Consider the following 22,861-nt stretch of genomic DNA (forward strand, 5'->3'; position numbering starts at 1 on the left):
GTCTGCTCAACGGCAAGTTCGATTGTGCAGCTCATTGGAAATAATAATAATTAAAAAAAAAATTGTAATCGGAGCTTAGCTTGTAAAAACAAGAGTTTAAATATTTTCATAATTATTGCTATTTTTTTAATGAAAATATTGCAGTTTTAACTACCTACACGCAATGCGAAGTTTTTTTTAAACAAATATGTATAAGGCTTTCATCTGATTTGATAATATTTTCATAAATTTTTATGAGCAATTATTAAACCTCTATGTCACCATCTTGCATCTCTTCAACAAACGCTAAGAGCATATGGCATTTTAAAAGAGACATCGGCAATTGTTTCTATCATGTAACATTACTCTTAATAACTTATCAATTACTTTTAAAGTCTATAACTTTTTTTAATTCCAGAAGAACTAAAGGTTTTACTTATCTTAAGATTTTAAGATGACGAATATGTTAAGTGACATTTCCGATATATTTTAAGCTAAATTTACAAAGAAAAAACATGTTAAGTAACGATCTGAGTGTATTTTGTGATGGAAATCTAAGAGAAACAAATGTTAAGTGACGTTCTCGGTGTATTTTGTGTTGTAGATCTTAGAGAAAGGACACGTTAAATTAAATTATTGATGTATTTCAAGCTGAAGATCTCAGAGGAAGAACATGTTCAATACCATTTCTGTTATATTTTAAACTGGAGATATTATAGTAAAATCATGCGGAGGTCGAGCCCTAGCTCCCGTCATATGAAATGAACAACTTTCACTTGCCGTGATGTAGGTGATATAAATATTCTCTCTCCGGCAGCTTACAGCAGATGTACTCGATATCATATTGTGCGTGATGATGCATCGAATTTCTTTCTGCATTTCTTACTAAACTAACTTGAACTAAATGTAACTTTCATGAACTAAATGTAATTTCATCAATTATTAAATGATTTCTTTCAAATGTTATTTGCTATTTATTTTTATTAATTATTAAAATAAATAATCAATTCTAAATTGGTGAATCGGGCGTGATTGGTATAATTAATTTTTATCAGTTATTAAATAAAATAACTGATGCTAAAATCATATTAAGGGATATAGTAGTTTGTAAATAAGCAGCATATATCTATTCTACCTTCTAAAAGATTTGTTTTTGTTATGGTATGACTTTCATTTATGGCATAGTTAAATTTTATTAATTTTCATTGTTATTAAAGAAGAATAAGGGTTTAGAATAATGACTAAGTGACAAAAATGAAACATAAAAAAAAGCAAACAGAAAATTGAACATAAGAAAAATTGAACATACAAGTTCTATGAGGATATAAGTTACCTTCCTCGGCTAGGTCAGGTGAAGGAAGAGGGGAAACTCCTCGATCATCATCATTTACCTTAAAAGATACAAAACAAATATCAGAAATTATTTTCTACATTAAACATTAAAATAAAAATAGGTAATACAAATATATAAGAGTAAAATAAAGAGAGAATAATTTACCAATTTATATTACTAAGGATTATTTTTTTTTTTTTGTAAGAGAAAACTTCCTCAGCATTGTTTCCAAATAGGTGCATAATGATTTAAGAAATTTCCTCTAGATGGCAGCATAATACACCGAAACATTTTATTCTTTAAATACAAACTGTGGAATTTTTTTTAATTAAAAAAAGAAAAAAATGCTTTAATAAACAATTTGAAAATGTGGTTTGGCATAAGATTGCCCGAAGCTCTTCAATTATTTAAAAATTGAGGAGAAAAGTTATAATACTCTGTTCAAGAGCAAACAGTGATTGCGTGCGTTGACCGCTGCTGTTTTAATAATTTTTAGAATCCTTTTTTTTTCATTAAGTTTATTGTGTATAGAGATTTTTGGTGTGTTGTTTCTCGAATTGTGGGTTCAAAAAGATTTTAAGAAATATATTCGAGTTGTGAACAACGAAAATTTCATCACTTGGTTGATATTTTCATATGTTCTGTTTATTTACAAATCAAAAATGTAGTCTACAGTTCATACGCATTGGAAAGTCTTCAAAGTTGCAATTAGTTTAATTTTATAATTTGAAATTATGACATTTAAGGACTATAATTTTGAATTTAAAAAAAACCTCATTCTTTATTTATGAGTTGGTCACTGACATTCATAAACGAACTTTAAATGCGTTTTTCCCACAAGCATATTTTTAAATAACATTCTAGTGACCAAGTGTCATTAAACGCTTTTAGAAATAGTTCAGAGGAAAAAAATGTTAAAAAAAATTTTTTAGGGTTATTTTTTTAGGTTAGAACCATAAAAATGAAGATAAAGTTTATTCTGTATCAAATTGAAAAATATATGGGTGTCCAGTAGTTTTTCATTTCGAATAATTTATGATTCAATTAAAATATATTAAAACCTACAATCCAACGCAAAAGAATGGCGAATTCAAAAATTCTAAAAATAACCTAATTAGAATTTAAATTTGTGTTATAACTATATTTATTACATACATCTGAAGATTGAGCAAGAACTGGTGTCCAGAACAAGGGCCCTAAGGGACGAAAGCCCCAGCCACCCAATGGATGATTAAGGACGCTAACGCTTTAAATCTACAAGTGCTACATTAATGTGTTATTGAATTTTTTAACAGCTTAATATTTGGATATTGGAAAGTATTTTATGAAAAATGGCGTGATTTTTAAATGAATTTAATAAATAAACTTTAAGGCATAGTAGAATGCTAAAAACATAGAGCACATGTAAAAGTAAAACGTTCTACATCAGAAAAAAGGGGGAGAAATTAGGAATATTTTGTTGGAAATTTGGTATACCATAAAAGGATGTTCGCATATCTTTACATAAAAATTAAATTTAACCCATTGATGTAGATGAAACCCTTTTACATATTTTTTTCTGATTCTATTACACTCTAATTACAAGTAGAAATATATTTTGTTATTTTTTCATTACAAAAAAATCTAGTATTCTAAAAAAAATTTGTTAGATTATCGGAATTACATTTGCACTAAAATATAAAATCCAAAAAAAGTAATTAAATTTTTTTTCCAGTCGTATTTAAAAATTTATCAATAATTGGTTTTGCAAACTAACAAAAGTTCAATGATGAATAATTATTTCTTTCAGATCTAAACAACTGCAAATAAGTGAAAAATTCCGGATCAAATTACGGTATGAAGTACCGGCACCTTTGGGTGCATCTTTTGTAAAATTCATTTTACCGTAAAATCTATATTTTTCGTATAATATTATACTGCAATTTTTACAGTAATATTTATTTAATTAGAGTAATTCAGTGATATTAAATTGAAAATTACGGTAAATCAGAATTTTTGTTCCGTTATAGATTTTGGGAAAAATGAATTTTAAGGAAAAAAGTACCAGCACCGAGAAAACCGGTACTTTTTACCGTAATTTGATCCAGAATTTTTTACAGCTTAGCAGTTTGGAAACAAAACAAATAGAACACATAGACCATGGACAATCAAACACATAGATCACATTTCAAATTTTATTTTTAAAATTTAATTATATTTTTTAAAGGTATTTGTGAAAATAAGAATAATAAAGATAAGAAGCATAAGAAAAAAATTAAACATATATAGTTAGTTAATATGCTGATTTTAAATATTTTAGTTTTAATCAAATTGGGGAATATTACCCTTTCTCAGTAGTTATACACTATCACAATTTCGAGAACCCCTCTCTTTCAAATGTGACTATGAACGGTCCCAGAAAAATTGAAATTATATTTTAAAGTATTGCAATTCAGTTTTTTTAAAAATTAAAATGTCAGGGTGCCTTAGATTCTGCAACTAACTGAACTCACTGTAACTAACTTCAGTAACTGAAAAATTATATAACTTCTAAATTTGCAAACTGTATGAATACGTATTTATAAATCTAGTGCTATACAAATCCCAGTAAATCCATGAATGTTTTAATTTAAATACATCAGCAAGCAAAAAATAAATAAATAAAATAAATGAATAAAATAACCACAACTTCATGATGTGAAATTTCATTGAATATTATTGAAGACTGTTAAATGTATAAGTCTAAATTTGTTGTTGTCGCCGTGTAAAGATAGTTCGTCAATTTAGAGAGCGTTTCTTCTTCTTGTTGACGCATGCCTGTTTAGGCAGAGGGGGTGCGATTGTTCTTGTTTTCCAGTGACGCGATCTATGCCAAGAATTCGACTTCTGCCGCACCATACGTCACACCCGTTTATAGGGCGGACCTATACATACAACCCCGTAATTTTGACCTGAATCAGAGAACGATCGATCTCCAATCCAGTACCCCCAGAGGTATTGATTTGTTATGGGAACATGGAGAATTTTTGCGTCTCGACAGATTTAACGTGCATCAGTAACTTTACTACACTGGGAGTCTTCGGCCGGCGGGGTTCGAACCCACGGACTCTCGGACATGGGCCCAGCGCTCTACCCACCAGGCAATCCCGGCCTCTGGCGAGCGTTTCTTAATGTTTTGTTTTATAATTATTTAGTTCGTTCTTTGATGAGCATGCTCTATAATGAGCGTCCTATAATAAAAAACATGGATATCAACTGAAAATGTATCGTTTTTTGTTAAGGGCATTCTATGGTGAACGTCCTGTATAAAAATAATCGTTAAATTTACAATCGACTCTTAAATCGTCGTAAACAATGACTATTAGGCACGAAATTTAGGCACTGTATATTAAGCACAAACATTTCGAACAATCGCTTTCGAGCGTTTTTTTGTCTGATTTCGTGGCTTAAAGTATCATCTTAAAATTAAAGTACCATCTTATTAAAGTATCATCTAAAGTATCATCCAAGCACGGATTAAGCGTACGCGGGGCCCTAGGCCATTCAAATTCTTGGGGCCCTTAGATTAAATTTTTTCTCTCGTATATTTTTTATTTATTCAGATATAAAAGTATTTATACATCTTTTCATTTAAGAAAGCATATTTAAAATAAAAATAAATATTAATAAATTAAATTTTACTTAATTTTCTCAAATTAGAACTAAAAAATAATCATAACATTTTGAAAAAATTTGAATATATATTTGAAATTGATTTTTTTTTAAAATCACTGTTCTTTTAAATTTTTTTAAAATTTATTTTCAAAAAATCCATTTTAAGGGACCTCTAATCATTGGGGGCCCCAGGCCATGGCCTAGTCTGGCCTAATGGGTAATCCGGCAAGTATATTTAAGGTTCAGTCATTGAACGATTAAAATTTAGACATAGTTAAGTGAGATCCGATCATTAAATCGAAAGTTATTCAGGTTGTTATCTATTATTTTAGTATTGCACACATTGTGAAAAAGATGGAAACAACATATTAACATTTTCCAAAAATGAAATAGTTACGCAATTTTAGATACCTAATGTTCTATTTTCTGTGTTTTCCCTCTTAAATAAATAATAAATCTGCAAGTCGAAAAAAAACTAAAAAAATAAACTAACCAGTACTTTATGATGTAAATTTCATTGAAATTAAAGATGACTAAATCAGTTGACAGGAGCTTTTAACCACTGAATATACTAGGTGCAAACTTTTGACCGATCTCTAGCCTGTACAGTATGTTTTTGTGTCTGATTTTGTAATTTAAAATCGAATGATCAAGNGTAAAAGCAAGAGTTTAAATATTTTTATTATAATTGCTATTTTTTTTATGAAAATATTGCAGTTTTAACTACCTACACGCAACGCGAAGTATTTTTTAAACAAATATGTATATGGTTTTCATCTGATTTGATAATATTTTCATAAATTTTTATGAGCAATTATTAAACCTCTATGTCACCATCTTGCATCTCTTCAACAAACGCTAAGAGCATATAGCATTTTAAAAGAAACATCGGCAATTGTTTCTATCTTGTAACATTACTCTTAATAACTTATCAATTACTTTTAAAGTCTATAACTTTTTTTAATTCCAGAAGAACTAAAGGTTTTACTTATCTTAAGATTTTAAGATGACGAATATGTTAAGTGACATTTCCGATATATTTTAAGCTAAATTTACAAAGAAAAAACATGTTAAGTAACGCTCTGAGTGTATTTTGTGATGGAAATCTAAGAGAAACAAATGTTAAGTGACGTTCTCGGTGTATTTTGTGTTGTAGATCTTAGAGAAAGGACGCGTTAAATTAAATTATTGATGTATTTCAAGCTGAAGATCTCAGAGGAAGAACATGTTCAATACCATTTCTGTTATATTTTAAACTGGAGATATTATAGTAAAATCATGCGGAGGTCGAGCCCTAGCTCCCGTCATATGAAATGAACAACTTTCACTTGCCGTGATGTAGGTGATATAAATATTCTCTCTCCGGCAGCTTACAGCAGATGTACTCGATATCATATTGTGCGTGGTGATGCATCGAATTTCTTTCTGCATTTCTTACTAAACTAACTTGAACTAAATGCAACTTTCATGAACTAAATGTAATTTCATCAATTATTAAATGATTTCTTTCAAATGTTATTTGTTATTTATTATTTATTTTTATTAGTTATTAAAATAAATAATCAATTCTAAATTGGTGAACCGAGCGTGATTGGTGTAATTAATTTTTATCAGTTATTAAATAAAATAATTGATGCTAAAATCATATTAAGTGATATATCTACTCTACCTTCTAAAAGATTTGTTTTTGTTATGGTATGACTTTCATTTATGGCATAGTTAAATTTTATTAATTTTCACTGTTATTAAAAAAGAAGAATGGTTTAGAATAATGACTAAGGGACAAAAATGAAACATAAAAAAAACAAACAGAAAATTGAACATAAGAAAAATTGAACATACAAGTTCTATGAGGATATAAGTTACCTTCCTCGGCTAGGTCAGGTGAAGGAAGAGGGGAAACTCCTCGGTCATCATCATTTACCTTAAAAGACACAAAATAAATATCAGAAATTCTTTTTTTCCTTAAACATTGAAATTAAAGAAGGTAATACAAATATATAAGAGTAAAATAAAGAGAGAATAATTTACCAATTTATATTACTAAGGATTATTATTTTTTTTTGTAAGAGAAAACTTCCTCAGCATTGTTTCCAAATAGGTACATAATGATTTAAGAAATTTCCTCTAGATGGCAGCATAATACACCGAAACATTTAATTCTCTAAATACAAACTGTGGAATTTTTTTTAATTAAAAAAAGAAAAAAATGCTTTAATAAACAATTTGAAAATGTGGTTCGGCATAAGATTGCCCGAAGCTCTTCAACTATCAACTTTTAAAACTGAGGTTAAAAATTGTAGTACTCTGTTCAAGAGCAAACGGTGCGCACTCGTTGTCATCGCGTGCGTTGCTATGGCAACTGCTGCTGTTTTAATAATTTTTTGAATCCTTTCTTTTTCATTAAGTTTATTGTGTATAGAGATTTTTGGTGAGTTGATTCTGGAATTGTGGGTTCAGAGAGATTTTAAGAAATATATTTCGAGTTGTGAATAACGTGAATTTCATTCCTTGAACGATATTTTCATATGTTCTTTTTATTTACGAATCAAAAATGAAGTCTGTAGTTCATACGCATTGGAAAGTCTTCAAAGTTACAATTAGTTTAATTTTATAATTTGAAATTATGACATTTAAAGACTATAATTTTGAATTTAAAGAAAAAACTTTCATTCTTTATACAGTTACGAGTTGGTCACTGACATTCATAAACGAACTTTTAATGCGTTTTTCTCACTAACATATTTTTAAATAACCTTCTAGTGACCAAGTGTTCGACCAAGTTCATTTCGAATAATTTATGATTCAATTAAAAGATATTAAAACCTACAATCCAGCACAAAAGAATGGCGAATTTAAAAGTTCTAAATATAACTTAATTAGAATTTAAATTTGTGTTATAACTATATTTATTACATACATCTGAAGATTGAGCAAGAACTGGTGTCCAGAACAAGGGCCCTAAGGGACGAAAGCCCCAGCCACCCTATGGATGATTAAGGACACTAACACTTTAAATCTATAACTGCTATATTAATGTGTTATTAAATCTTTTAACAGCTTAATATTTGGATATTAGAAAGTATTTTATGAAAAATGGCGTGATTTTTAAATGAATTAAATAAATAAGTTTTAAGGCATAGTAGAATGCTAAAAACATCGAGCATATGTTAAAGTAAAACGTTCTACATCAGAAAAAGGGGGAGAAATTAAGAATATTTTGTTGGAAATTCGGTATACCATAAAAGGATGTTCACATATCTTTACATAAAAATTAAATTTAACCCTTTGATGTAGATGAAACCCTTTCACATATTTTTTCTGACACCCTAATTACAGGCAGAAATATATTTTGTTATTTTTCAACTATAAAAAATCCAGTATGACCAAAAAAATTTGTTAGATTATGGGAATTACACTTGCACTAAAATATAAAATCCAAAAAAAGTAGTTAAATTTTTTTTTCATTCATATTTAAAAACTTATCAATAATTGATTTTGCAAATAAACGAAATTTCAATGATGAATAATTATTTCTTTCAGATCTAAATAACTGCAAATAAGTGAAAAATTCCAGATCAAATCACGGTATAAAGTACCGGCACCTTTGGGTGCATCTTTCATAAAATACATTTTACCGTAAAATCTATATTTTCCGTATAATATTATACCGCAATTTTTACAGTAATATTTATTTAATTAGAGCGATTCAGTGATTTTAAGGGGAAAATTACGGTAAATCAAAATTTTTGTTCCGTTATATATTTTAGGAAAAAGTACCGGCACCGAGAATGCCGGTACTTTTTATAGTAATTTGATTCAGAATTTTTTTACAGCTTCACAGTTCGGAAACAAAACAAATAGATCACATAGAATAGACCTTAGACAATCGAAAGCATAGATTACGTGTCAAATTTCATTTTTAAAATTTAACTATATTTTTTAATGGTATTTGTGAAAATAAGAATAATTATGACAAGAAGCATATTTTGAAGTAAAATATAAGAAAAAAATTAAACTTATATAGTTAGTTAATATACTGATTTTAAATATTTTAGTTTTAATCAAATTGGGGAATATTACCCTTTCTCAATAGTTAAGCACTTTACAATTTCGAGAACCCCTCTCCTCCCATCATTTATGAACAGTTAAAAAAAATTAAATAACATTTCAAAATATTGGAATTCATTTTTTTTTTAAAAATTAAAATGTCACTGTGTTTTAGATTCTGCAGCCAACTGAACTTACTGTAACTAACTTCAGCAACTGAAAAATTACTTAACTTTTAAATCTCTTAACTGTATGAATACGTATTTATAAATCTAATATTATGCGAATTCCATAAAATCCATGAATGCTTTAATTTAAATACATCTGCAAACAAAAAACAAATAAACAAAATAAAATAACTACAACTTTATGATGTGAAATTTCATTGAATATGTTATTGATGATGACTAAATTATTAGGCACGAACTTTTAGGCACTGAATATATTAAGCACTAACTTTCTACCTCTTTCGAGCGATTTTTGAGTGTTCTAATTAATAAGTATATTTAAGGTTAGGTCCGCGAACGATTAAAATTTAGACATAGTTAAGTGAGAATCCAAAAATTAAATCAAAATTATTGAAATAAAAATACAATTAAAAGTTATTCAGGTAGTTCGCTATTTTTTTTAGGATTGAACACATTGTATAAAAGGCGGAAACAACACATTAACATTTTCCAAAAATGAAATAGTTATGTAATATTCGATAGCCTAACATTTTAAGATTTTTGTACCAAAATATGAATTGATTTTAGTTAAAATTTAAAAGTCACAGCATAATATGTCGAGTGCGGCGCAAGACACACTGTGACAATTTTGAACAAGTAATCTTGCGTGCTCAGTTGATTAATGGATTCGCTCACTTTTATCAAGACATTTTAGTAAAATACTAGCATTTTAACCATTTTATTGAAAGTATTTGTTAAAAATATGTCAGTAAAAGAATTAAAGATACTTTCATTTTAAATAGTTAAAAATTGCAACTAAACTTAGCTGTAATAATTTTTAATGAGGGTTGCAAAGGGTTATTGATAATTTTTGAAAAATTAGAAATAAATTTAGGTTTCGCAGCCAAATAGTATGCGAAAAATGAAGATGACCGAAGAATTTCGGCAGCTAGTCTAAAAACATGAGGTGTCACATGAGGGTTGAGTGACAAGAAAAATGGCTAGACTAGTACTTAAGGCTACTAAAAATGGTGGAGAAGAATTACCTTATAGACCTTATAATGTTACATTATAGTTAGTTGCAAAATTTTATTTATTTATATGGGTTATTGATCATAAAACTTTAAACGCAATTTACTCCAAACCTAGTTTTTCTCTCTTGTTGGATCTCTCAATTGTTGCATTTCTCAATTGTTGAATTTCTTATTTGCTGTATCTCTAACTAGCAAAATTTTCAACTGATTAATTTCAAATTTTGATACAGTGCTTACAATAAATATAGTTCTCGTTGCGTGTAGGGATTTTTTCAGTTGGGTTGTCTGATTTTGAGTTATAAACGAAAATGTAACTTATTTTATGTAATTTTTAAAAAATTCTTTTTTTGTATTTGTAATATGATAATTATATAAACGAAAATGTAACTTATTTTATGTCATTCTTTCACAATTCTTTTTTTGCATTTTATTTGTAATATGATAATTACATAATATAATAATTTGCGTTATCTAATTCTTATTTTGTATTTGTAGTATGATAAAATGAAGATAAATATGCATAATAAAAAAATATATCAAGGTAACTTTATCACAATTGTTACAATATTCATTAAAAAAGAATCCTTTTTTACTGTTTTTTTCTGTGTGTTATTCCTTAAATAATACATCTGCAAGTCGAAAAAACCAAAAAAATAAAATAACCACTACTTTACGATGTTAAATTTCATTGAAACTTTTGATGATGGCTAAATCATTGGGCACAAACTTTCAACCGCTGTCTAGCCTGAATTGCATGTTTTTGTGTCTGATTTCGTAATTTAAAATTGAACATTAAGATTTAGACCCAGTAAGTGACAATTCGATAATTAAATCCCAAGTCATCAGGATGATCACTTTTTTTAGCACTGTACAAATTAGCTATATAGTTTCACAGTAATTTTGGACCACTCTGAGTTTTAAAAGTAATTATATTTAGCATTCTTTATTAGACATAAAGTACTCAATTTATATAATTATATTGATCGAAGGAAAAAAAAATATGGAGCATGCATCAAGAAAACGAGTCGCACAAAATAACTTACAGGCTGGTGGCCTCTGACTAATTTCCTAAAATAATGTTTGTCATTCTCCAAAAAACCTTTTTTTTATTTGTGAAACAATGCGTCGGTCTTTTTTTTTTCTTTTTAAAGAAAAAGAAAAGAAAAGTATAATAGTGGAAAATAATGCAGAGAAATCATTGTTGACGAGATTCCCAGACACAATAATTATGAGACCGTAAATAAAATGAATCATTGCGGGAAAAATTCAGCTAACTAGATACTTTCTTATGAATTGTTGTTTCTTAGCGGTTAGTCTTACAAAAAAACTTTAAATTAAACAAATAATAATCTATTTATAGATTTCTTCTTCAGGATTGTTTATGTCATGAGGTATTAGAGTATTTCACATTTTAGCTTAGGAATTAAAAAATGTTTGAAACTTTCCCATAAAGAAACTAGCTAGGATTACAAAAAAATCAGAATTTAGAAACTTGAATTAGTTAAACTTTTACACGATAATCTATTTTGATATTTCTTTAGGACTGATGCTGATGTCATGAGGCATTATGGTGCGGCATTTTTGTTCAGGAAATTACAACCGTTTGGAGTTTTCATAAATAGTTCCTAAAACTCTACAATTTAGAAACTTGAATTTGTTAAGCTCTAAAACTTTAAAAAAAAGTAAGATTTTTTTCAAAAATCCAAACATTTCATATGAGGGTGGAACTATGAGTTAGGTTACATAATGCTGCATCATCCTCATCATCCAATCGCGATGAAGCACATAGCCTCATTTTCAAGCCTCTATCTTTTAAAGGCCATGGTAAGAATGCATAGTAATTTTGACCCTGGTCAGATGACGCAGACAGCAACTGAGCTGGTACCCCCTTCTCTGCAATTTTCTACATCACAACCAACGAGAGGATTTTCCGCCGCGACAGATTTAACGATCACACTCAAAATATGGGTAAAATCTTAAAAATATGGTCACAATAGTTTAGTCAGGATTGCAGTAAGTTTGTGCCCGTTAATAATTTCATTTTTTGGGTATTTTGTCACAACTCGGAATTTTTTTTTTGTGCGCAATTGTAAAATTCATTTATTCAAATATAATTCCATTTAAAGAATTACATTTCAATAATTATTTATTATTTTACTTCCGGGTCAAAATTTTTTTTAATAGTAACGTAATTTTTAGGAATTTGCAAAATTTTACATTATTTTAGGCTGTTATTGTAAATGACTACAAAAAAATTGATTTCTAAAAAATAAATTTTTGAGAAAAAAACAACGTTTTTTAATCTCTTATTTTTCAAAAATCATTCGATTTTTTTTCTAAATTTTGTATTTTTTCTGAATTTTGTATTTTGTCAATATAGTATAAAAATTGCATACCTTACATTTCAAAAATGTTTTGATCATTATAAAATAATGAAAAACAATAAATTATTAGAAATTAGTTTTTATTTTTTTTTACATTTAGATAAATAAATTTTATACATATGAGTTACTAAGTTTCGATGCCCTTAAAAAATTTCCACGATATAGCGAAAAATGCAAAAAGTGAAATTAATATTACTAGGCTGATCGAAGTGAAATTAATATTAACAGGTTTCAGAATAATGTACTTTAAAAATAAATTTGAAAACTAAAAAACTAAATTCAAATCCTTTACGAGGAAAGGATACTTTTTTTTTCAATTATCGCAATTTTGCTAACAACAGCTGTTTATAAAACTTCCTAAACTTGCACTCTTAAGTAACTGCACGTTTGCCAGTAAAAATTACACACTACAGAGGAATAATTTTGCTTCGTTTACGAAAATAATGTGTTAAGGTAAATTCGCCTTGATTGAATATTAATAAGGAAAGGTAGATCATGTTATTGCTAAGGTAGTACATTCATCATAATTGAATATTTTATCTTAATCTTTGGCAAGTCACAGTTTGTTATTACCCAAATTATATTCGTCATTCACTTTGTTAGGAAAATAATTCTATATGCACTTAAAGAAAATAGTAAAAAAAAAGTTAGGAAGGGGGAGAAGTTTTTAAATTTATTATTGATATTTTTTGTCTTACTATTCTACATAGACATACATTATGGTTTTTTCAGACATTTTGGAAATTTGCTATTTAATAAGTAATAAAAAATTTTCTCACTTAATAAAAAAAAAACAAATAAAAGAAATACCATTTTCTAAAAATATATTACTATCAGAGCTTAAATCATTTCTAAAAACTAAAAAAAAAGGAAGAATATATTCTGAAAGCAAATGAGTATAATTGTTTATAATAGTTCTAAGAGCCGAAAGAAAATTGAGAAAAGTGAAAGTTCAATTCATTTATTTATTTTCAGATTAGCAATTCTATTCTAACATTTTTTTTTCTAAAGTAGCGGAAAATACAATCAAGCCAAAGAGATATTATTTTCGCAAAACAGAGAATATGTAATTTTTATAAAAGAAAGAATATGAATACATCTTGACAACTAAATTAAAATAATTGTATACATTTAGTTGCAAGAGTCGAATGAACGGCAAGACGTGAATTTCCGATTTATTTACTCATTCTAAAACAAGCAATTCCAGTCTTAAAATTTATTTATTTTTGCTAATCAAAAATACTTTTATCCTAAAACTAGATTACTTTTGCAAATTAGAACTAAAATTGTTTTTAAAAATTAAAAAAAAAAATAAGAATATATATTTTGGCAACTAGATCAAAATAATTGTGTGTTGAAACGTGACTGTCCAATTTTTTAAAATTTATTTTAAAGCTAGCAATTCCTATCTTCAAATTTATTTTTCTTACTAATAAAAAATTCTATCATCCTTAAACTATATTACTTAAATCAGAGCTAAAATTGTTTTTAAAAATTAAAGAAAAAAAAAAGAATACATAATTTGGCAACAAAATCAAAATAATTGCTAATATTTAATTGAAAAAGACGTATAAAATTCGAGAAGTAAATGCATGATTGTTAAAAGAATTCGATTAAAATTCCAATTCGAGTAAATCATTTACATAGTTTCCCTAATTATATTTATTTTATTCTCTAACTTTCTTTCTTTATTTTTTTAAAACAAACGATTCTTGTCTTCAAATTTATTTTTCTTACTAATAAAAGATTCCATTATCCTAAAACTATATTACTTTAATCAGAGGTAAAACTGTTTCTAAAAATTAAAGAAAAAATATGAATACATAATTTGGCAACTAAATCAAAATAATAGCATATATTTAGTTGCAAGAGTATAAAAGTCGAGAACTGAATGCACAATTGTTAAAAGAACGAGATCCAATTCGATTAAAATCATTTACATTGTTTCTCTAATTATAGCTATTACAGTCTCGGTTTGCGGAACTTTCAATATCTGAATAAAGTAATAGGAGTCACGTGATTTAGATATAATTCAAGCAATCAAAATAATAAATCCGTATTTGAAGGAGGAAGTTAAGCGGAGTAAGATTTCCACTTGAGTTTATTCTAATCACAGCCTTATTTGTATTCAATATCCTTAAAGAAAACTTGTACAAATCAAAAAGAATAAGACAGGTGACAATATGAATTAATTTCTTTGTAATTAATACGTCAGAAACAATTTTATAATAGGAGGAACACAAATATTTTGCGGATTGACATGATGTAGGAAATAACTATCTTAACTATGATTCATATAGTCTTACAGGACATGATTAATCCAAGTGAAATCAGGATTTTTTAAATAAATCTTGAATCCGTTGATTTTCTACATTTACATTTAATGTTTACTAGTTTATGCATATTTAAAGCAAATTGATTTCTCAAGACTTACTAATCAAGTTGCATTCAACATGCGATTTTTTAATTAATTACGCGGGGTCCAACCGCCTGCTCGCTCTACTCGACATTCCCCTGGATTGCTTGGCAATTCGAGCTCACTACGATCACTACGATATCTGTGTGTTTTACTATAGATTTGTATACATGCTGATTATTTAAAAATAAAGTGATAAAAATAAGCAATATTTATGGACCCAGATTCTGTGGAATAATTGATTTATAAATATCTCATTTCATTTAGATAAATTAAGATTTTATGTATACTAAATTATTAATTTTAGTGTTTAGGGACACGACATATTCATTATTCTTACATAAACTCATAACATCTTTATTAAAACATAGACTCGAAAAATGAATAAAAACCAAGGACAATGTAAGAAAAAGAAAGAAAAAAAATAGTTGATTGATCTTCGTTGATAAAACACATCTTTCCCTTTGTAATCATATTACATCATTAAAACTAAAATAAAGCTGTAACATATTTTTAAACATGCATTAAAATAAAAGTGTATTTGTCGGTAGGAATTATTTGTTTTAAACCTTTCCTTTCTGCCGAACTTGCAGCTCAGTTCATTCAACTTCTCGTTGTCCACACTCGAAAATAATTTTTAAGCAGAAATTTGGAAAGATATACGTTTAAATCTTTATGCCAACAACTGCTCGCTTACTTGATATTTTAATTTACATTCTTGGTTGCTAGCACAAAGAAGATTTATCATTTTTTTCCACAATATACGTATTATGTTATAATATGCATGATATAATATAGATTATAACAAAATATATTTTATTAGCAAAATTTTCTTTCACTTAGTTCATATAAATTTGTTTTTCTTGAAAAATATCGACATTTTAGGGCGAAACATTGATGAGAAATCATGGGGGCTGGGGAGAGGAGCCGTCTAGCCTTAATATAATATGCACTTACTATTATACTCAATTATTATTAAACTTAGACTAACTCCTTGAAAATTAGAAATTAGTCTGATTAAGGTTTTTTTTAAAAATATTTATAAACACATGAGAGTTTTTCGTTTAAAAAAATAACTTACATCAATTTCTTCAATCCCAACGTCACCTCTTCCATCACCACTTCCCTAGAAAAAGAAAAAATTTTAATTAGCGATTTTGAAATATTTAAAAAAATTTAAATCAGGCAAACAATTTTTTTTTACAAGCTTTAAGTTTTGAAAAGGATGATTTGCAAAAAAATTTGTACGTTGGATTTTAGGCTGTTCGCTTTACTTCAATGCAGCTACGAAATATAAACATTTCCGCAGTGCTACAAAAATATCTTGCATTTGGTACATAAAAGAGTAAAGCTGGTTTTTCGATGTTTCGCTATATTGAATACAAACGAAAGAAGGTTACAATTGTCATTCCAAAAATGCGTTCAAATCTAGGTTTACAAACATGTTACCAAAAGAAAATATGTTTTTCTCCCAGGTCATAAAATAAGACGGATTTAAGGGGAAATCTATTTCATATAAAATTTCTTGATGTTGTAATGTTTTTTGAGGCTTATGTTTCAAATTTCACACAAAAACAAACTTTTAAGACTACGCTTTTCCGCTGAAAAGCATGGATCAGTATAGTTTAAAGCTTCACTTTTTGCAAAAGTGACATAAATTTAAGTTAATGTGCTCACTAGAATTTTTTTTTTTTTAATAATGATTTGAGACGCCTCCAGAATTTCCAGTAGTTCATCTTATTGCCAGCATGCAAATCGTGATGCTTATCATCAAAAACAATAGCTTATACAATTAAAAACATGACTTATGCAGGGCCGGATTTAGAGGGAAGATACTGGGGTTATAACCTCAGGCTCCCAAAAATTTTAGGACCCCACAAGGGACCTTCGAAATTAGATTTTTGTATTTTTCGGAGAAAAAGGATATTTTCATCCGTATTGTTCAGCAATTTTCTGTTAAAAAACGTTATAAAGGTATTCTGTATTTTGAGTGCAAAATTCAGAAAAAAATGACATTTAGTTATGATTTTTTAAAACCCCGCACTCAACTTCCTGTTGTTGTTATTGTAGGCCATTAAGGCGAGGGGTGCGATTGTCGTTTTCCAGTGGCGCCATCTATGGTCAAGAATTCGACTTCTGCCACACCCATACGTTTCACCCGTTTATAGGGCGGATCCATTCATACATTCATCCACAGATCGTAATTTTGTCCTGAACCAGAGTACGATCAATCTCAATTCAGTACCCCCAGAGGTATAATTTGTCATGGGAACATCGAGGACTCTGTGATCCGACAGATTTAACGTGCACCACTCACTCCCTAATTTTATCCATTATCTTCTTTTGCTTCAAGTCGCAATTTTATTTATTTTTTTTTTAAACTAATTTTCTGCAACCATCTACAAAACACTTACAATTTCCTGGGAATGTGTGGTTGTTAAAAATATAACAAATTTAGCAAAAACGAAAATTTATAATTTTACTTCAATTTTTAATATTTCTTGCAACTTTCTAACATTTTTACTGTCACACAGAATGTTTTTGCTGATTAAGACTTCTAGTCGTATTTTAATGTTTAATATAGTTAGTTTTGTAAAAATTTCGATAGGCTTTTCCTTCTTGAATTTTAAAAAAATAACATAAACTAGAATTGAATTACATAAAATGTTTCAATATTTCTGAATTTCGGCTAATTTTGGAAAAGGTAGGTACAGCTCCAAATTACATATCAGCCTCATGCTCCTTCATACCTTTATTCAACCCGTGGCTTATTATGTTTCCCCTATCATCACAACTGATAAACGCCTAGAAAAAAAACACACCAGACACCACCAACGCATGTCTAAAGCAAATTTATTTACAGTAAAAGATAGTGTAACTAACGATAGTGTAATTACCAAATTAATTCATTAGATAACTTTTACGACTTAACGATTAGGAACATAAATTACTTAAGCATCATTTTACTCATTCAGAAACCATAAAATCTTTGCATTAAAAAAAATCACAAAAATAACTCTGTTATCGCCCATTCCGTCTATTTTCAGAATGAAAGAGTTGATTTGATTCAAGAAAGAAAGAAAGAAACACACAGCGTAAATCTGAAAATAGAACTTATTAATTCCACCGCTGTCGTCTAAATCATGCCTTATCAGACCACGGCTTGTATAAATTGAAAATAAACCAAAACTTAAGTCAACATGTAGTTCTCAGCTTCATACACATGTTATTCTATCCCTTACGTTCATTTGTATTAGACTCCAGACTCGAAGAAAAACCCTCCCTTTAATATTAAATATGGCATCTTAGAACTCCGGGGCATTTTTAACGAAATTGACCTTCGTTCTTTAGCAGAGAACGAATTAAACAAATGACATATGAACGTGCTCGAGAATTTTCACAGTGTCCCGGCTGTTGAGTTCTGAGCGAATAAGCTGAACAGGTTCAGAGTGTTGACAGATATGTAATAAAATGTGCCACTTTAGAAGTGTGTAAATTTAGCTGACTAAGAGGGTTAATATGGAAGACTAAACCTGTTTTCGGATATGATTTTTTTTTTTAAAATTTTATTTCATGTTTATTTTATACTTCAAATATCGGAATCTGTTCTTGGAATTTATCTTTAAATTTATTTAAATGCGTACATTTGGAAGCGATGATTTCACACATTTAAATTTCAAATGAATCTATTTCAATGCGTCCTGTGTTTAGTGAACTTTGAAGAGCAATTATTGAGTTGCCATGCATAGCTATTAGACCATCCTAAAGCAGTAATTTTATCTTGGCGCTTTTTTCTTTTTAAGATTTAAGGAATAAGAAAAAAATAATTAGTAGTTGAAAGGTACAATCAATCCTTATGAAACTAACTTCATACAAGTCATATTATATGCATTATATTCCTTTTTTAAAACATGTACCACCAAATTCATAGCTTAAAAGCCACTCAGGCTCCAACACTAAAGGGTCAAGTCGTAGCCAGTAAAAGTATTATTTTAGGTACAGGAGGACAAAGGTCAGTCTGAGATTTTAAAAATTCAAGAAAAACTACTCAGTTTTACTATTTTAAAACCATTTAAGTAGACGTGAAAATATAAAGTTTCAGTTAGTAGCCAGTGGCCGGTAGACTCTTATAACTTTGTATTCACTTCAAACCTAACCAATCGATGACTAATATCGATAGATTCTTTTAATTTAAGGGCAACTTTCTGCAATCCTTTTTTTCGCTTGGATTAAATTGCATTTGTAAAAACAAATTCATATTAGAAATAATCTACGGCTATAAAAAGGTAATTAACGAAAAATAAAATAAGCTAGGAGGCTTCGCCCCCTGCTCGCTCGCGCTCGCCAACCCCCGGAACTGCTTTCGCAGTTCATTTCGGATTGCTTCGCAATCCGATTTTCGCTTCGCTCGCTCGTTGGATACGTTCTTAACGTCTAGCTTTTGTATACTTTTTTGAACACTGAAGTTCCGAAAACTTTTCACTGTAGAAAATTCTAAACCTGTGCATTTCAATATTAATTTGAAATTGCAAACAGTTCACATATTTTTCTTAATCACACTATTCTAAATTTCAGTTTTTGCGAAAAGTAACTGTTGTAAGTTTTGTTTTAAAGTCTTTCCCACCAGAGGGCTAAAACCATGTGTTGTAAAACAATATGAAATAGTACCAAAAGCCGGATGTAAAGCATCGGCATCGATGAAGATAATTTTGTGAGAATTTTTTTGATAATTCGGTGAGAATTCTCCCGATTAGACATATGATGCTCACTGCGTGCTCTTGCGCGCCGAAGCCTATCAATTAAAACGTATTAGCGTTTTATATAATATAGATTAGCCATATGATGCTCACTACGTGCTCTTGCGCGCCGAATCCTATCAATTAAAAATGAAAACTGTTGCCAACGCGAGAAAAGAAATATCATCGGTTTTATTGATACATACGTATTAGCGTTTTATATAATACAGATATGTGACAAAATTTAGTTAAACGTACTGAATTTAAAGAACTTTATTTAAAAATATTTGGCGAGGCAAAATAATTTGTTGTATAAATTACAACTTTGAATTTTGTGAATTGTTTAAGAACTCTTCTTCCACAAGAATCTTATTATTTTCTTTTATTTATTTTTTTTAATTAAAAATTGATGGATTCTGAAAAATTAAAATTTTTTATGGAGACATTGGACATTTTAAAGAAAAATTTGTTGACCGGTTGTTTAGTTAATTTTAGTCAACACTTGTTTTGTTCACTCTCCATGTGGCTAGTGTTTATATTTTTTCTATATTTTAGGCATTTTCAAAAACACTCCTATCTTCTTGATTTTCAACACTGTATAAAATTCCGGATAAAATTCCAATATGAAGTACCGGCACTTTGTGTGCTTCATCCGCAAAATCCATTTTTATAGCAAAATATCATACCTCAATTTTGTCAGTAATATTTATTTAGTTTAAGTGATTGAGTTATTTTATAGTTATTATTACTATAAAAATTACGGTATATCAGATTAGATTTTTTGTTCTAAAACATGTTCCATTAAAAATGGATTTTAAAGAAAAAAGTAATGGCACTCTGAGTGTTGGTACTTTTTACCGTAAATAGATCCTGAATTTTTATACAATGCATTACACAAAGCATTTTGAATATTTCGAATACTATTAGCGAGCTGGGTGACCATATCAAATTACTGTTAATTTTGAAATGTGAGCAAATTGTCGCGTGAGATATCTACGACATTAAATATCTATGACATGAGTATGTCACAAATTGAAAGTTAAATTTTAATTATTAATTACAATTTAAACATTCGATATGTCGGTTATTGGTTAAGCTGGTTAGATATTTTAAACATTGCGCATGTCTGTTATTGGTTTTGTTTCGATTAATATTTTAAAAGACTTACTCACATTTTTAATTTTGGAATACAATATACATAATCCAAATCCAATATAGATAATCGTAACAGGCCTGCTACCGAGGACATGATTTATTATGCTTGTGGGCTGGCTTCATATTGCTGTCCGTTGGAGAACCCCTAATTTAAACTTCAAAATTATTTTTTAATTTGATTTGAAATTGTTGCCAACTTTTACCAAACATGTTAACATTTAGTTTTTAGAAATTAAAATTATTTTTTGTTGATGCACACTCATTTCTTTAATAAAAATTTTATATAAAATTTCGATTCTAAAACTCTATTTAAATTTTTTTTACCATTTATAGAGAAAAATAATGCTCTGCTTTCATATCATCCAACACACCTTTATTCAGTTGCTCTTATATTGAATGCACATTTTAATTTTTTATGAAAATAAATTACTGAATTCAAAATCAATTTGGTTTATCACACTGTTTTCAAAAACGTAGGTCGCAAACACGATATGGAATAGCAATTACGAACTTCACGAAGAAAAACGGGATAATAAGAGGATAGTCTAAAGGCATTAGTCTATAATAAGCAATTTATTACCTGGGTAGAATAAGAGATAAAATATATACCTGCTGTATTAATTAAACCTTGAGAAATATGTTAGATGCCAAATGAACGTTAATTATAAATATACAGCTGTATCAGTAATGAGACAATCTGGTTTATTCATTTGATAATTTGGCCCGTTGTACGCCATAAATGCCGATTTGTGGGGGCCTCGAGGGTTGTGTAATAAGTTTTTCTTAAACTTTAACCCATCCATCACATTGAAAGATAACGCCTTCGAAGATGAAAAGTAAATTAAGTGTATCTCGAGAGTGGGTTTTATTATAAGATTGGTTTTCGAGAGAGCTAGCTTGGTAGCAAAACAATTTAGTGTTTTTTTTAAAATTTTTTTAAATTAAAATAGTAACATACAGTAGAATTGGGATAAGATTTTGAAATTGAAATCTGTCTAAAGGCTTAACCAAAACAGAATTTATAAATGATTTTTGATTTTAAATAAAAGTTGTCAATAAAAAAAACGATAAGAGTTGTTGAAATAATTTTTCATTTATTGTCTGATTTTTTTTTTGGATTGAATCAGTTCAGTTAGGGATAATTGGCCGCAAAATATATAAAAATCTTAGAAAGCTATTCACAAAACATGTTCTCTAACCCAGTGAAAATTGATTTGCCTAAAGTTTTATCAGAATGAACTATTTATTGAGCTATAATTAAAATTCTGCATTACACGTTCTCAAATCCGTAGGTTTGAAGAATTCGATATTAGTCACCAAGTCACCTAAGTTACAAACGAAGTATTGAAGGGAGAAATATTTACATATTTTATATTTTACCAGAGATAAAAACAGCCCATACCATTAAAATATGGAATTGGCAAATGAAAATGGGGAGGAGCAACTTTCGTCTATGTGTGAGACATAATAAGTTAAACATCCTTTTTGAATTCGCACTTTTTCCAATTTCTACTTTCTTAAAGTATTCTTTTATCATAAATTTAGTGCATATCTCAAAAAATTTCATTTTAATTTAAGTAAATTATTATATTTGTATTTTCGTAACACATTATTATGTTGTTAACATAAATATTGACTATTTATCCGTTGGTGAAAATTTATTTTTACTCCCTCACGAGATCTTTATTTTATAAGCTCGAGCTCGAGTAGATGCCAATCAAAAGCGGCAATAGTGAGAGAGAGATTACATTGCCAGATATAAGTTTTAACATTCATAGTGATAATTCTAAAAAGTAAAAAAAGCTTAATAAATTATCTATTAGAATTGTTATAAATCTCTTCTACGAAAAATTACTTAGTATTCATTTCTTCTTATCGAATCTCACAATCTGCATTCCTTAAGGTTCATTCTTTTCAGGCATAGATGATAATTTTTCAAATCTAGGTAATTTCTTAGGTACGACTAACACGTTA

At 28.5% G+C, this 22,861-nt stretch overlaps 1 protein-coding gene across 13 annotated transcripts in view; it reads right to left on the reverse strand.

The window, feature by feature from the left end:
• Positions 1-22,861, reverse strand: part of LOC107456799 (collagen XV/XVIII-type protein multiplexin) — a 233,474-nt gene that overhangs the window by 50,726 nt on the left and 159,887 nt on the right. For 8 of the 13 annotated variants that reach the window (XM_071178385.1, XM_071178384.1, XM_071178382.1 and 5 more), the window contains exons 7-8: positions 16,078-16,122; positions 1,313-1,370 (exon numbers count right to left, since the gene is read on the reverse strand). In XM_071178385.1, the coding sequence (XP_071034486.1) occupies positions 1,313-1,370; positions 16,078-16,122 (103 nt within the window). Of the gene's footprint in view, positions 1-1,288; positions 1,371-16,077; positions 16,123-22,861 lie in introns of all 13 variants that reach the window. The other 5 variants (XM_071178380.1, XM_071178376.1, XM_071178375.1 and 2 more) reach the window with 1 other exon arrangement.

Source organism: Parasteatoda tepidariorum, chromosome 3 (genome assembly GCF_043381705.1).
Source record: "Parasteatoda tepidariorum isolate YZ-2023 chromosome 3, CAS_Ptep_4.0, whole genome shotgun sequence".
Taxonomy (NCBI): domain Eukaryota; kingdom Metazoa; phylum Arthropoda; class Arachnida; order Araneae; family Theridiidae; genus Parasteatoda; species Parasteatoda tepidariorum.